Below are 17,940 nucleotides of genomic sequence, written 5' to 3'. Positions count from 1 at the left end.
CTAAGTGCAAAGTTTTTCATTCAGATTCAGCTAGTATCATTGGGCCTCTAGTAAGAAAATTTTTTTTCTTACAAATATTGATTGATTCTTTATGAGTATTGAATTTTAGTAAGAGACATTTTTTTGCTTTACTGAACTTTATAAATCTCAAATTTCTTCTTGTAGAATTAAGTGAACAGTTCAAGTTGAACATAAACTGTTTGTCTGGTTCGCGAACCACATCACCGCCACCAAGGACCCGAAATCAAGCTGCAACCCCAGCTCGTACCTTATCAGGACCAATATTATGGCCACAACAAAGCCACATGGGAAGCTTTAGTTATATTCCAATTCCTGCAGTACAACAACCACCACCTGTGGCACAACCACCACAACAGCAACAAGCACCACCTCAGCAAGAAGAAATGCCTGTGCGACTAAATATTCAATATACTGCGGAAATACCCAATAATAATTTGCAGGAGCCTCCGAATAATCAGTGATCTTCTAAAGCTTAACAGACGTATGACATATCAGAAGATTCCTTACCTTATTACTGAAATTGCATAGTTAGGGTATAGCCATTAACTAAATTGAATTATCAGAAAATTAAATATCCTAATTAATGTCTGCAATTGTCACTTGCTTCTGAAGCTAAGAGCAATTTGTTTATTTGTCCAGTGTGAATCTTTCTCAGCGATGTTTTATTGTAAATTTATCAATTAAACAATTTTTGACAATTCTTTGAATAAACAGTTATCAGCTTGAGTTAGGTGACTTTTTCATTCTGAAGCAAGAGTTTGTAAATATGTATGTTGGTGAAGGTTACGCGAGGAGTAAGTGAACGAAACATGATAAATCGACTCCAGATGATTCCTCAAAAATTAAACAAATAGTGTATTTTAAAAATTTCAATGATCCAATAAAAACTCATATAGGATGTATCATATGTATATAGGAAAGTATATAGCTATAAAATAGCTATAGGTAATATATATAAAGTTTTTCAAACGGACAAGCGCAGGATTTCGCCGGGAGCGGGTGCTAATTTTAAAAGCTGCAACCCGATCCCAGCGAAATCGCGGTCAAATTTCAGCCATAACCATGTCTCACGACCGTGAGAGAGGTGGTTACAGTCTGTGACGCAATCAATACGATGATCCGGCAAAAGTCTCATACACCCTGAGGACACGGAGCTACCGAATGACGACCGCATTATGGACTTTTCCCGCAAGTGTTTTAGCATATTGTTGACACGCAGGGATGATTTTCAGGCTATTAACCAGTGAAAGCTTGGCCCCTCTAAGAGCGCCGATAATAAGGACGATTAGTTTAACAGAATATTCCGGGGACAATCGTCGCAACTCCCTTCTCTGACCCTTATCTTTCCTATACCTATCTTTCATTTCATTCTCCTTGACTAAGATTTTTTTGTCAATTGGTGACGAAAATTCGATAACGAACATGGTTCGCTTCTCGAAGTCAAGCAGAACCATGTCAGGCCTCGAGTATGCAACAGAAACAATCGTCGAGAATATAAAGTTCCAGTATATGCGGCACTTCTCATTCTCAATAATTGACTCCATTTCCCTAGGAGCATTTAGAGCAGTTGTATTAAGTTTAATGCCGTAAGAGTGACAGAGATGGTAATAAAGCAGTATCAGTGTTGCATTGTGCCTTTGGATGTAGTTCGCTCCCGCATGAGTTGCAAAACTAGACAGTATGTGTGCTAAATGCTCGGGATGTGCATGGCACGCCCTGTAGCTATCATCGGTGCCAGACTTCAAACCGGGTGATTTAAGGAAAGCAAAAGTTAGCTTACGTCATTGACTGATCCTCCACATTTCTGTGGAAGATGATGTGCATCCTCTTATCGAGAAGCTGTTCACGGAAGTTTTTTTCAACTCAAATCAATTCAGATGATTGAAAACCCTAATTAATTTTAATTCATAATAAATTGTACAGCAGTTTGTTCAATAAGTAAAAATTAGTGCTCAGGGAATTCCTGGATAGTTAACTTTTGGAATTTTGTCGTACAATTTTATAAAGAATCGGTGACAACTTTGTAATATGCCAATGGCTTTTTACAAAGGAGAACAATAAAGGAGAATAATACACAAATTCTTAAAAAATTACCTTAAAATTACCCATTAAATCAAACAATCTGGCACTGGACTATGAGCTACTCATAGATGATGAATGATCTTATTCTAACAGCTTGTATTGTATACTTAAATAGATTATTTGAATGAGTGATGCTGCAAATGTCTAACAAACGATTTGATGCATTTTGTTCACCCCTAATACTGGAGTTAAGTCCGATTGTTTCAGCAGCTTCCTTCGCTGTTTTGTACAGAAAAGCTCCTTTGCCCACTTCTTCGTGCTTCTTAACCATTTTAAGAACCGGAATAATCCTGTTGTGAAGACATTCAAGATTCAATATTCCGCGACCACCTTGACAGCGTGAGATGTAGAGCCGCGGGACAGAAGACTTAAGATGCATGCTTTTGTTCATGTGCATAACCTTTCATGTCCCGATCTCCAGGGATCTGAGCTCGTTCTTCGTCCATGGAACCACTCCAAATGAATAGAGTACTATTGGGACGGCAAGCATATTCGTTGCAGATACTTTGTTCCTCGCCAACAGTTCGGAAGAACAAATCTGCCGGATGAGACTGTATTTGCTTCGGAGAGTATCCTTTATAGATGTCACATCCTTAATGCGGCTCCGTTGCACGCCCATGTATGTATAAGTATGTCCAGCGCAAAGGTGTCGTGTAGCGCTTCTATCGACGAGCTCAGGATCCTTCGGGTCATAAAGCATCGCTCTTCCTCTATCGGATGCCTGCTCGCAGTTCGTCTTAGGGTCGCCACTCTTTCTCTGTTTCCGGCTTGTTCTGGCTGTGAACCGCTTACATAGCCCTTTTTTGAAGCAGTTCGGCATGGTTTTACAGACGTGGATGCAAAAAGTGCGATAGCTCCAGGAGTTTCTCGCACCACAGAGCATGTAGTCGTGCCATGTAACCCCGTTCAGGGGCCAGACGCGCATCGTAGCACTCTAGCAAGTCACGCTTTAGTTGCTCCGTCCACCTAAAGGTTCCAGGATTCTATCGATCCATTGCATTGAATCCATCTTTATTGGCTCCTCCAGCTGTAGAGTAGTCGGCATTGTCTTAAACCGTACTCACTACATCTTTGCTTGGTGTTGCCATTGTTTTTCATCGACAAGCTAGGGAAAGAGGTTTTTTCATCCTTATAGAGCGCCGCATGCAAGGATAATTCTGCGTACTCTGAGAGGTCGAACGGTATCCCAGAGTGACCATTCTAGACACCTCACCCAAGTACCATTCAGCCTTCGGCACGGTTTTTACACCTCCTCTTGGGGGCTAAATCCTTCGGGACCACCCCTAATCAATTTCCCGTTACTGCCTATTCATTTTTGTAATTATATTCAGCAGAAGCCCTTGGTACAGGGACCCTCTATTCGCAACCCGGGAACGCGTTCGGTGGTTTTATCATGGGCTCTTCGGTTTGATTCTAGAGAAACCAAAACCGAACCGAAGCACACACACACACACACACACACACACACACATATATATATATATACACATACAAGCTGTACTATATAGCTACTCATCCAAATAAGATTTCGATTCTTATGACTCTTCCAGAATCGTTCATTACGATTAGTATAATTGCAACGTTTTTATAGCGAACGCTATTCTCATCAGGCAATAATTCTAGTACAGTGAAACTCTTCTATAACGCCGAACTTGGGGCTGACGGTGGGTGGGAACTAACTAATTTTAGCCCGCTCCGCTTTTGTTTGTTCACGCCCGAGTGACAACCGCAGACCCCGCGCAGCTCCTGTTACACCTACCTGCGGCGCGTCGTCAATTCTCGGAAGGGCTATAGAAGGGCTATTGATGAGTTTCACCGTAAATAGTAAAATTTTGGAGTCGAAGCATTATTGACAAATAGCTAGTTTTTCAATAATCTAAATGATCTTTTTAGGAATTAAAAAACATTGTTAAATATCATGAGCGCAAGTACAACCACCTAAACTAAGAGTTTGTCCAATACTCCAACACTCCATTTTACGAGAGACAGGAAGGCACTCCTGTGACTGGTCACAGAAATAATGTTGTTTAAAACACCTACCCCTGTACCACGTTTTGTGGGGGTCTTAACTCATCCTTGTGACTAATGTCTTGCTACAGAATAAATACTTTGAGACATTCCACTAACCTCAGATATGATTTAGTTTGCAATAGCAATCATTCTTAATAAAAAAAATATAAAAAATCTACCCGCCTTGCGGGCACATTCTCATTGCGTACGGCTCGTGCCGTGCACAAGTTTCAGGATGCCGCGGGCGTACTCTTGTTGGTTCTCGGGCTTCGCAAAAAATAAGGGCATGTCACACAGCCAAATACCTATATTACCAACGTCTGTTTATCAGTTTACTGAATATTTATTTCAACCTAGGAACTTTTTTGTACATAAAATATCGAGCTGAAATTGTGGAAAATGTATTAGAGTACAATAAAGTACATTTAGGTACTTCAGTTGGATAGGAACTTCACTGAAAATTATTTCAGATTTCTTCTGAACCTCGAAATTTTTTTAACGTTTGAATTTTTTTCGTACATAAAATATCCGTCTCCAACTTTAATAAATTTAAGAGACGAAAGAAAACTACGTTAAAGTACAGAGTTTAACAGTAAAACATGTAAAAAAATATATTTCAACTGAATCTTATCCACCACGCAATAAAGGGCTCGGCTATCAATTCCATCGACATCAGTCGGTACCCTGGCGGCCACTGGACGAGGCTCTAACAGCTGGCTCATCCTACATTGTGAGTCCTTTTTTGTGTGCCAGATAAGAGTTATTTGAAATATTTTTTTATTTGCATCTTTTATTATTAAACTTTAAACTTTAACGGAGTTTCCTTACGCCTCTTGCATTTCTGAAAGTTTGAGACTGACATTTTATGCATAAAAATTTCGAACATTACAAAAATACCGAGGTTCAGAAAAAAAATAAAATAATTTTTAGTGAAGTGCTTACCCAAATGAAGTGCCCACACGTATTTTATTGTGCTCTAATACATCTTTCAAAGTTTCAGATCAATATTTTATTTACCAAAAAAGTTCTTAGGTATAAAAAAATATTCAAATAACTTATAAAGTGAAGTTGGTAATATAGGCATTCGGCTGTTCTACATGCCTTTAATATATTTATCACGCGCTGCGCGCTCGTTCGCGGTACTTACCCCACATTTATGCACAGAAATTTAAAAATTAGAGGTAAAACAGTCGACAACCTAAACTTAATTTTTGTGCATTATCTTTTCTTAAAGATCTTTTAGCTTCAACAAACACATTCTCATTACGAGTCACATAAGAAAAAAGATCAAAAGCAAACTTGTTGACTTAATTTTGGTTAAAAGTAATGTTATTAAAAATTTCATTGTACCTTGTATCTTTTTTCCGCAAATTTAATTTATTTGTAATGTAATTTTCATGATTAAAACAAAGACTACGTATTATATCAAAATATAAATTATAAAGCAATTTTTTATTTTTTTTTTGGTAAACGACTTTTGTCTGTCTATTTTTTCATACCATGTGCCGTTTTTCCTTAAATTAAATTTTTTTATTTTTAGTGTCGTATTTTACGATGAAAACGAAAACTACGCGCCTTATTCAAACGTTATTTACAACGAATTTGTAGATCTTTCTTATCGGAAGAATTTTGTTTATTCATCTTTTTTTTCGTCTTGAATAATTTTGGCAAAAGTTTTATTTAACTTTTTATTATCAGTAGCATTTTTGATTGTTAAAAGGAAAAATATGTGTCCTATGAAAAAATAGTTTTCCTGTAATTTGTTCCCTTCAGCAATCCGAAATATCGGTATGAATAGTCCAGAGCACTAAATCGGCGAATTAGCTATTTTTACCGAAAATTCGTGAAAGTTATATTACAATGCAAATTTTTATTTTTATATTTAGGGAGACACTTACATAATTACAATGTAAAACTAGATATCTCTTTTTTATGGTATCATTGTTGTCCTGTCCTATTTTTAAATCGAATAATAATATCAAAACTAGTCTTAAGTCATTGCAAAGTTATTATATTATGCTAAGATAAAAAAATTTGAACAATTCTTATAAAGAAGACACGTTTGGTATATTAACTACAGGTTCAAGGCACGAAAATGTCCTGTATGTGGAGAATTACCCACATAGTGATATATTAGAGCTTCTTCTGTGTTAATTTTATGGGAAATATGCTATAAACGAATTTAATTAAAAAAATTTTATCTGCAGCAGAGTTAAAGTTGCAAAAATAAAAATATAATTATTTATAATTACGATTATAGCAAGACAAGAGATAATGTTCATTAGGGTTCCCCAAAAATTCGACTTTAAATTTTGGATGATAAATCGCCCCCGCTTAATTTGGTTTGTTTTCCAGAAAAAGAAGTTGCGTAAGTGTTTATTTAACTTTAGCCCGAGGCCCCGGGCTCTTTAATTTAACATCAGGTTGTAAATGGGAAAACCTCAATTTTCAACAAAAGGAAAAAATAAGTACTTCTTATAAACTTGTCGTGAAATAAAGTATAGCCACCTCTTTAACAGTATTCAAGGAATAATTGCCACCCATTAACTATTAATTTTAACAATCTAAATCCCTATTTACTTTGCCTAAAAAAAATGCCCTAAAAACGCAAAAAAAGCAGTTTTCTGTTAAATTCACGATAAAAATTATATTTTTTGGAATTTTTTACCACAAGTTATTTTTAATTGTAATTGTAAAATATATTAATCCTTAAAATATTGCTTTAAACATACCAATTATTTATTCTTATGCGATCAAATACAGATTCAGCTGAATAGATTCTAGCAACTTTTATTTGGATATTGTATAAACTGCTAATGAGTGTCCCAAATTTCATTCAATCTAGTTGTAAAATAAAGTAACTTTTTACAAATTCTGAAACACAATTTTTGGTATAAACTTGAATAGTCGATTAAATGATTAATATTTTGTTTTAAATAAATACTGTCGTAATTTTCTGAAATGTTATTCAATGGATTGTAATATACCTATGACTAAGTATGTTAAATATGAAAAATATTATTATTGTTATCATTTGCTACTTCTTATAGAGTGTCAGTAAGCTAAGCTAATTATTTAAAATATTAATATATGTTGGGAAAATTGTTCTTTTTTTCTATACTTTTATAGTTACTTATATTTTTACGTATTCTTTACGTTCAATCAATGTTTGTAATCATACCGGCTATATGTAACATCTTTTCTGTAGATGACTTTCCAAGTCTAGGGACATTACTATGATGAATAAAAATACAAGTATATAAAAGATATGAACACTAAGGTTCTATTTTTCCCATTCTCTTAGTACAGACTCTTTCGTTTTTGTAGATGAATGAAAGGGGTTCTTAAAAATTTTAATTTAGTTCGTTCTCTTCATTCTTTAAATTTTAAATAAGGATATAAACAGTATACAGCTAAGAAAGCTGACCTTTAGACAATATTTTTTATGGCACTAACAAAATTAAAAGTTTTTTACTATCAATAACTTAAAAATTTCCCAATATTGCATTCCTATCGCTTTTATGAAATTGAAAATGAAAAATGAATTTCATTCAAATAAGGGTTTTTGTTGATAAATTCTAAATGACTTCTAGTTGCTGAACCTAGATGAAAACATTCTGATTCATTTTTAGGAAGAGAAATTCAAAACATCAAAGCATGTTAAAAAAGTATCTTTTAATTTTATAAATGTGTTTATTTTATACGAAGTCGTGTGCCAATATGAACAAGCAACGTTTGTTCTGTTGATTAATCTGATAGTGGTTATATATCTCCGTGAATATATTATAGAAATGTATCAGTCACCATTTTAAATTCCCAGTCATTAACTGTTCATAAAACAATGAAGATAGATAGTCACCCTGTATTCCTCTTATGTTTGGTTATCCTGAATTATATTCGTAAGTATTATTGGAGTTTGCTTATTAAAAAATACTGAAAATCGAAAAACAAACCAGCAAACAATTTAAATACAAATAATATTCTATAGGAAATTTTTTGAAGGTAAATTAGTGGCTCAGTTATCACTAATTCGGATTTGTAGAGTAATCCTTTTTCGAGAGACGCTATTTTAAAAGTTTTAATAACAACTGGTATCAAGAATTTTTAAATTAAGTTCAAGATAACGGAGTCTATTTACATTATTTTAGAAGTGTATTTATCTTACAATGTATTGTATATAATACATAATATGTTATATAGTATACAATGTGTTTTAGGTGATTTAAATAATTTCTAGTTTGTTCAATTAATCTTCACTACTCAGAATCAATTTGTCAAACATGTCCTTATCGAGCTGTCCTAAGGATAGGATGCCAACGCACGCGGTCGACTAGATGATACTTAACCAAAAATATAAACAATAAACAGCTAACTGAGAAGTTAGCGCTAGAAATTTTTAGCTCACGAAATTGAGAAAGATAAAGCTAGAAGTTGTTTAAAACTAAAAGATGCTCGCTCACACCATCAAAACATGAAAGTTCTATCTCGGGCGAGCGAAGCATGAAGGTGACACCTCTCGCGTTTAGGTTATAAGATTTGTTGTGGTCAGGCACCTTCATGTTTGCTCGCCCGAGATAGAACTTTCATGATCAGGTAGAGCCAGCGTGCACAATTTAGTTTTGGCGAACTTCTAGCTTCATCTTGCTTAATTCCGGGAGCAAGACTTTCTAGCGCTAACTTCTCAGTTAGCTTTTTATTGTTTTTTTTTTTGTGTTAAGTACCGTCAAGTTGTGTCGCGTGCGTTGGCATCCTATTGATAGGACGCCTCGTTATATTAAAGTCATTTTATGATCACGGCAATCTAGGAAAGTAATTTTTTAAGGAAATGCACAAGCGTAACAGTTAGCACAAGTAATTTTGTTAAAAGTTTGCAAAAGCAGAAGCTAAAAAGTCTTTTTATTACTTCTTTTTACCTCGGTTTACAAAATACTTACTTCCCGTACGCTACACATAACTCAAAAAATAAAGATTCCGTACAGTCATTACAAAGAATATCATTTTGACGTGTGCGTAGTTGAGACCTGAAAGTAAAAATTCAAAAAGATCTGCAGTCCTCAATTACTGACCGATTGTAAAGTTATTTTTTGGATTAAAGAAAAACTATTTTTAAAAACAGATTTCTAGACAGCGTATATTTTATATTCTATTTATGCCAGTATAATCTTTTATTAGTACTTTTTTCTATAGAAAATTGGTAGAAATGTGAGAAACAACCAACATAAATATTTATATACAACCAATAGTAATTTCAGTAGCAATTCGCGGTAAGATTTTTATACTAAGATTATTGTTTTTATAAAAGGTTCTTCGTAGTCTATATCTAATTTTGATATAATGTTTGTATTTAAATATATCTTAGGCCAAAACCTTGATACAACTACTATAAAATTTATTGACGCTAACAATATATCCAATATTTCAAATCTTGAATTCACGAAGATCACCAGCAAATTTTTTATTTGACATGCACATACCAGAATGCGACACAAATGCAGTCTTCATTTTCTTCACGATGTCTTATAAACTTGGCTGTGGCTTTTTACCTTTAATTGCAATAACCTATTTTCGGTTAATTCTGGAACTGGATAAAAATGAAGGCCAATTTTGCCTCTACCTAAAAAAAAAACTCCCGATATAAAAGCGAAAATCTGGTTATTTTCCAGTTATATTGTATTAAATCTTTCATGATTCATCGGAAAGGAATAAGAGAAATATTTTGCAACCATTGGTGATATGAAACTCGCAAGCACAATGTTTGCTTACCATTCAAATATGCAAATTGAATTCTTTGAGTTTCAATCTTTTAAATTTCAAAATATATTTTTGTTCATATTATGATTCCGAGATTGACTTAAAGGTCCAGAATGCATCCGCACAGGAGGAAAACATTGCTCGATTTCGAAATAAGGTTTTAACTTTCGACATTACACTTAATCTAGAGTTCTAAGTGAAAAGGTTTTCTGTTAGGTCTTGCAAGTATAATGTTACGTGCAGAAAGACGTTTCATTCTTAAAGAAATTGAATAATCATTTATAAATCACAAATTCTACTCACATATATTTTTTCACTTTAAAAAATTTTATACATCTTATGTTTCGCCTTACAGAATTAAGTAAGCAATTTAAGTGGAAAACAAAATGTTTTTCTCGTCCACGAACTATATCACCAGAAAGGACCCAATCAGAAGGAATAACATGGGACGTACGAGGCCAGACACGAGGTTATCAATTGGATCATGAGTTACCTCCTGTCCAACAACCAACAGCTGGGAGACAACATCTACCAGCTGGGGCGGAATATCCACCAGCTGGGGCGCAATATCCACCAGCTGGGGCGCAATATCCACCAGCTGATGTGCAATATCCACCAGCTGGGGCGGTAAATCCACCAGCTGGGGCAGAACATCCACTAGCTGGGGCGCAAAATCCACTAGCTAGGGATAGGCATCCACCAATTGGTGCGCAACATCCACCACTTAGAGTGGAACATCCACCCGCTAGGGAGCAACATCTACCAGCTCAGGTGCAACATCCACTAGTTGCGGCACAACAACCACCCCAGCAACAACCAGTACATGCGCAACAATCACAACCTCAACAAGCAGTAGACCTTGGACGGATTATTATTGAATATAATAACAATAATATCTGAACTTCTAAATTAACTTCTAACACCCTTATCTTATTTCTATTATGAAAAACTAGGGTGACCCGAAAACGCGTTTGAAAAAAATATATTATTTGACTTTCTTATCCAAAAAACAAATTTCTGATAAAAACTTTCATTCATTGATTGCAAATTTGTTTTCAAAAACTAAGGTAACGCAATAATGATGCATTCGAATTTTACAATATCTCGTAGAGTTCGTGCTTTGGTGGCTCCGCGAATGACAACACTTACTATACATGTAATGTAGTTTGGCCATTCTAATACCTTGTTTGTAATTTTACTTTACGCTAGTATTGTAGATGTGTTGTAGAATTCAGAACATTTTTAACAGTTAACAATTAAATTATAGTAATTAATTCGCAATCAATAAATTGCATTAAAGTAAACTGTACAAATGGATGTCTTCAAATTTTACTTCTTTCTGAAACTGACAGAATGATTTTTTTAGCTAGTTGAAATAAAAATTCTAGGTTTCTGTACCTATTATAGCCATATACTTTTTCTATACTTCAGACTTACAATATATGGCGATTCAGATCATAAAAAATGATTACTGAAAAACCTTAGCTATAATTTTTCTAAACTTAAAGTATTATGATAAATGCACTAGCAATCATCACCTCAAGACAAATTGAAAATTAAAAATTCTTATAATTGTATTTAAAACTGAATTTATTTTCACAAAGGGTTAAACCATTTAAATTAGATATACTCTCTGAATCTAAATCAGTGAAATTTCACTGACCTAAATAGCGAGAAATGGGTCACTGACAATCAGTGAAAGGTTACTTATTGAATCAGTGAAATAATCACTTTTGAGGGTTGGCAGCACTGCACTATGTCAATTTAGCAAAAATAATAAAATAATATTTTAGTGCATTCAATTAAAGAATCATAGCAAAAACTTAAAACCCATAAACATGATCAAATATTAAAAAAGGTGAAAAGTTACGATGCCTTTATATGGCAAACAACCTCACATATTACTTTAATTTCCAGATTGGATTGTCATATACAAACCCGTTAAGTAAGTACTTCTTGTACGAGCTACAAAATATTTATTCTGCAGTTAATTCAGGATAATTACAGCCCGAAAATTGAAAAAATAATTTCATTGAGGAATTATTCTTGCTACTTAAGTAAAAGAGTAACAACAACGCTTAACTTGAAAATCTAGAGGTTATGCTTTACATGATTTACTCTGGCGTTACTGAACTAATTAGTAAATGAGTCCGAAATCACTGACCAATCAGTAAAATGTGTAACAACTGTTTCAATCAGTGAATTTTTCACTGATTCATATTTTGAGAGTAGACAAACTAAATTTTGATTACTTAACATGATATTGGATTGGAGTTCATTTTTATTTACGATTAAAATTCAAATTATACAAATGGGTTAGTCATCGTTCGGCACATAACCAAGTATAAACATGAGAAAAGTATACTAATTTGATTAAGGGATATTTAAACTGACCAAGAACGAATCTTGTAATTTGAAAGATACTCAGCCATCGGCCGATAACTAATACAGTGACGATAACCAGTGCATCTACCTTATTCGAAATTCAGCTTTTATTTATCAGTAATTGAATTTTAAATCTACAAACATTGTTTTCATTAAAGCACCCTTAATCTTTCTGTTTGTTATTTATTTTGGGTTTTCATCGAGCGTGTTTTGAAGTATTTTACTAAAGATTTTTAAATTGATCTCTTGTATACTTCCAATCAATTTTACCTGAAACTTGAGGGTCTTAAAGAACAATTTAGAATGTAAAAGAAGTTATTCAAATCTTAAAACGAAATTCGGTGAGCATAGTACAAACATTTTCAGGCAGTCTAGACAACTCGTTGTTTTCAACGTTAATAAAGTAAGATAATATGCATTAATTGTATTAATTTTGTGAATAGTTCTTATTTATCCAATTAGAGCAATAAATTTTGAAAAGAATGTGTTGGAGAAGATAGCGTAGCCTATTTACAACTTATATAATATTTCTTTAAGATTATTTCAATAACGTGAAAAATGTTACGTAATGGCTTTTTAAAATAACAGTATTTATTTGGAACGCTCCTCATTTCTATAAAAATGATTTTAATAAGTTCACCACGTAATAATGCAGTATGGTCAGTTTACCAGTTGCTGGAAGTAAAATTACGCAAAAAAAAGACGTTTAAAACATAAAAGAAGAACATTATTTCTTATCTTTGGATCTGAGGCACCAGGCACATATTCCCATTTAATTAACAAAGCAAAACGTTGGCAACAAAATAAATATCTCAATTGCGAGTTTCTTAGACTATTCGTTTTTTAGAGAAGGATTACTGAAAAGTGCACTTTTTACTGAAATTATCGTATGAATACTTGAAAAATCTTTATATATATTTAACAGCAGGTAAAACTGTCAAAAAATAACATAAAAAATTCGAAGAACTTCTGCTGTTTAATAACCGATAATAAAAATTTCTTGTAATCAAAATTCTGCTAATTATTTAACTTACACGATTAAATTAGTTATGCCTGCATTTTACAAAACAATTTGATCATTAAAATTTCGATTAGAAAAATCTAACAATGGGACTTCATTAGGATTAAGAGTAAAGTTCCATTCTAATAGCGGGTACCAGGCATAGTACCAATTTTTGTTAATATTTTGTTAAGGCCGTATCTACGTGCACCGAAATTTGGTGAGTGTAGATCAAATATTTTTTGTGTGACTAGACACTTTCTTCTTAAATATTTCAGATAAGTATAAAAGGACAGAACGTAGAAAGGGGTAAGGCTGAACATCGGGAAAATGATTTTATTGTAAAGAAATCCTATGATTGTTTAATATTATAAAATTTGTGTGTCTAAAATAACTTTAAAAGCCCACCCCCTCCGACGCCTGATTATGAATGCAATAATATATTAGCATTGCATTTTTTTATCAGATCAGATTATTTTTCGAGTTCCCGTGTGCCTCATTAGAGCGGCTATTTTGTTTTATTACAATTTTTATTTTAAATTTAAAATCAGCTTCAAAAAAAGCCCTGGGCAGTAAGTTTTATATTAATTAGATCATTTTTAGGAGCTCTTGGTATGCATATTAGAACCGACCTTTCTTTAAATTTGGATTTTAAGCTTGAAATCAGCTGCCTGAAAAACTCTTTTACAGTGCCTTTTATGCAGATCGTAATATTTTTTTTTATTTTGGACATTTTTTGGATGTGGAAGCAGGGTGCATTGCTGGTTCCAAAACATAAAGACATCAAAAATTGTTCATTTATTTATTGTTTTCATTTGAAAAAAGAACAATTTTCCATTTAAAAACCATAAACAGAACCACAAGTAACAAAAAAATGTAAATAACCTGTTTATGGTATTTCTTAGGAAATATCTATGTCCGCCGAAAAGATGAACATTGTGCTTAAATTGTTTGAGCATTTTAGCTTTTCTAAATAGTTGTTGACTGTCTTATTTTTTTGAAAATACCAATTTTCTTTAAAGAAAGTTTAAAGGTGACCTCAAAATTCGAACTCTAAATCACAAATTTTTTCTCATTAATTGTTGAATTATTTTTTAAAATATCCTGTATATTTTAAAAGACAATTCAACAATTAATGAGAAAAAATTTGTGATGTATAAACCGATTACATCGTATACATCGATTTACGTTAAGAAAATCAAAACCTATACAATTTAAAAAAAAGTCGAAGATTAGCTTTAAGATTTCAGCACAATAGGCAGTAACTTAATTTTTTTTAAACAGCTTGTCATTGCGACATTACATTTATTGATCACTTAAAAATTGTAAATTGTAGGGAAGCGAAGATTTTTAAAAAGTGTATTCTTTCTCGCGTAATTTTCAAGACTTATGAGAAAATATGTATAATGACATTTAAAACTTTTTTTTACCAATACTTCTTTTTTAGTGTGACGGAAAGCCAAAAAGGACTTATGAAATTCAAGAGCATTAAACCATAAACTATGAAATTATATTTATGAGAACAAGGGTATAATCTATAACTCAGCTGAACTTAGGAAGAGATGAATTATAACCAATATATAGACTCAATTAGATAGACTCAGGTTTAGATGAAATTTATTTTATACTTCAGTTATTCTTAACATTGAGCTTAAGAAAACCTTATTTCCCATACATTTTTTGTACTTTAGGAACAGCATTTTTGATCACTGTCATACTTATAATTTGAACTCCGGTATCTGCTATATTTAACACCTTCTTCAGCATTTCGGTAATTTTGAAGGAAGAAAATCGTTGATCTATTTCTGTCAAGTCAACCACTAAAAATTCTGCCTGATTCTTTAGTGATTTAGGTTATTAATGATAACGAATGCATAAAAGGACTAACTTATTTTTAGAACATTTCCATGATCACCGAAATTCGGCGTGTGTTCAATAGAAAGAACGAAAATTAGGATAAAGGGTTTACCGAAATTTAGTGAGCTTATTGCAAATCTTATTGTTTGTTTTGGAAATGAATAAAGTAAGGTACATACAATAGATTAGGTGTTTTCTTATTGTCTCATTAAATGTGAAAAATGTGCGTAATAACGTTCTCTCATATTAAGCTGTTTTATTTGTAAATTCTTATTGATTTACGAGTAATATAACAATAATTTTTTCCGTGACACTTTTATCTTATAAACTTGAAAAATATTTCACACTATTTGTCGGTATGAATGTCTGTTTTCGTTCTATAATGGTATGAATAAACAAACAACTTTTTCTTTGTAAAATAAGAGGATAGTGGTCATATATTGACGTGAATATATTTAAAAATGTTATCAGTCACCGTTTCCAGTTGTCAGTCAATAACCTCATCATAAAATAATGAATATCGCTTTTGGCTTGGTCTCCCTCATATTCTTCGTTTTCCTGAATTCTTTACGTCAGTGTAAACTGAAAAAAGAATATTTATTGTATTCAGATAAAAAATTGGCCTCAATAAGCTTCGTTTGGAAAAAAACTTTTTTGAATGATCTAAATTTTGTTTAATTGGAACAATTTTTATTCTAATTACACAAAGTTTCTTTGCATTAAATTATTTATCAATCTTAGGTATATCGTTTCTTCAAGAAATATTCAAACAAATGTTTGCTTTAAATGCCCATGCATTTTTTTCATGCAGGAACTCGTGTGTCGGTGGCTTCTTATGTCTCTTCTAAATAGGGTTTTATTTACATATTCTAGCCATTCTTTGCGTGGTATGGCTCTGGGCACGCTGCCATTTACTTGACCTTTATAAACTTGTTTCGTTAGTGCAATCCGTGCAAATATAGAATTATGTATTGTCGTTTTAGCATTATATGATATATTTTTACTTTTGATAAGAGGCTCTGCATTAAAAATAACCTTCTTACCTTAGTTTATGCGTTTATACGAACTAATGAACTATTTCCATTTTCTCATAATTTAATACAATATTCCATTGTATTTTCTCACTCTTTTCTTCGAATATATTTATTTTTGTTTTGTTTGCGTTAATTTCGAGACCAATGCTCTTCATGCTTGCATTCAGTTTATTCAAGATATTTTGCAAGTCTGCGATTGACTTTGCCATAACAACTTTATCATCTGCGAACACTATCCCACGTACCCATATTATTTCGAGATTCATACCTTCTTCGTCGAAAAGGGCTATTCTTAAACACATGTCCACGAATAATATAAATAACCATGAAGGCATAACGGAACCTTGCCGATCTCCTTGAATAATATCGAAACAGTCACTCAAATTCCCATTTACCCTTACACTCACTTTGCTACCCGTATATATTGTTTTAATAGCTTGTAGGCGCCATCCATTGACACCATACTCTTTTAGGACTTCTCAAAGTTTACTTCTGTCTACCTTGTCAATAGCTTTTTATAGGTCAACAAATGCATAGAAAACCTTTTTTCTACTTTCAAACTTTTTTCTGTAATTTGCCTTAAACTGAATATTTGATCCGTACATGGCCTTCCTCGCATAAACCCACTTTGGACTTCCCAAATCTTTTCTTCTGCTATTTTTATTACCCTACGAATAAGTATTCTTGAGTAAACTTCACTTACGTTCCTTAATAAGCTAATCCCCCTGTAATTATTGCAGTCGCTTTTATCTCTATTTCTTTTGAATATTGGTACGATCATCGCTCTTTTCCAATCGTCTGGGACGTCTGCCATCTCGAAACATAAATTTATGAATTCGCACAGACTCACCATGTACTCACCACCGTGTTTAAACATTACAGCGTTATTACAGTCTACCCCGGCAGCCTCGCCGTTTTTCGAGTTCTTAATGATTCCCTAGCCTCAGTGACACAAACTTTCGCAATTGATTTTTCCAACGCATCGTGTTCTACATCGAAGTGACAGTGTCCTATAGCTTTATCTGAGAATTGTTCCCTAAAATAGTCTCTGAAAGCGTCTAGTTTCCCGTCTGCATCATGTAGCATTTCCCCATCACTATTTCTCATGTTGACCAATCTTGTACGTTTATTTCCCTTTATTTTTCTCTAAGGCAGTTTCTTGCTTCCTTTAAAGCCGTTTCGTATTTTCTTTTTTTCTTCTGCTCCAATTTTTTCTTTACTTTACTTAATTAATCGTTTGGGTTTCTTCTTTTTGCATCTGTAATCATTTATACGTCTATTCCTTTTCTCACCGTTGAAAACTGCGATATTCAAAGTTCTCCTGTACGTTTATTTCGTTGTTTTTGAACAGCCTGAATTTCATAATTCCACCGCGTATCACCAGAAATTCTTCCTACAACCGTGGTACCACACACTTCAATCGCACATCTAACAATGATATCCCGGAACATTGCACATGCGCCCATTATATCTTTGTTATAAGCGCCTCCCAGGTTGCCCTATCTATGATTTCGATTATCTTATTTTGCAAATCTATTTGTACATTCGGTTTCTGTAAGTTGTCAATTTTAATTCACGGTTGTTTTGTTTTCTTTGTTCTCTTTTTTCTCCATCCCCGACCTAAGTTAATTTTGTTGATCAGTTGGTCGGTATTATATTATATATTACATTATACTGATCAGATGGTCAGTATTGCATTCAGAACCCTCATTACCCTTGTATCTTTTACTAGCTCTCTCAGTCTTTCATCCGCAATAACAAAGTCAGTTAAACTGCGGCTATTTCCTTTGGACCATGTGT

General features: G+C 33.2%; 1 protein-coding gene across 1 annotated transcript; it reads left to right on the top strand.

Moving 5' to 3' along the window:
• Window positions 1-787: 787 nt before the first annotated feature.
• On the top strand, window positions 788-10,764 carry LOC117182729 (splicing factor 3A subunit 2-like). Its single transcript, XM_033375835.1, has 2 exons — window positions 788-815; window positions 10,220-10,764. Exons 1-2 carry the CDS (start codon window positions 788-790, stop codon window positions 10,762-10,764), a joined length of 573 nt encoding a protein of 190 aa, XP_033231726.1.
• The last annotated feature ends 7,176 nt before the right edge of the window (window positions 10,765-17,940 follow it).

Source organism: Belonocnema kinseyi, chromosome 2, assembly GCF_010883055.1.
Source record: "Belonocnema kinseyi isolate 2016_QV_RU_SX_M_011 chromosome 2, B_treatae_v1, whole genome shotgun sequence".
In the NCBI taxonomy this organism is placed as follows: Eukaryota; Metazoa; Arthropoda; class Insecta; order Hymenoptera; family Cynipidae; genus Belonocnema; species Belonocnema kinseyi.
This window is presented reverse-complemented; position numbering and strand designations above follow the sequence as displayed.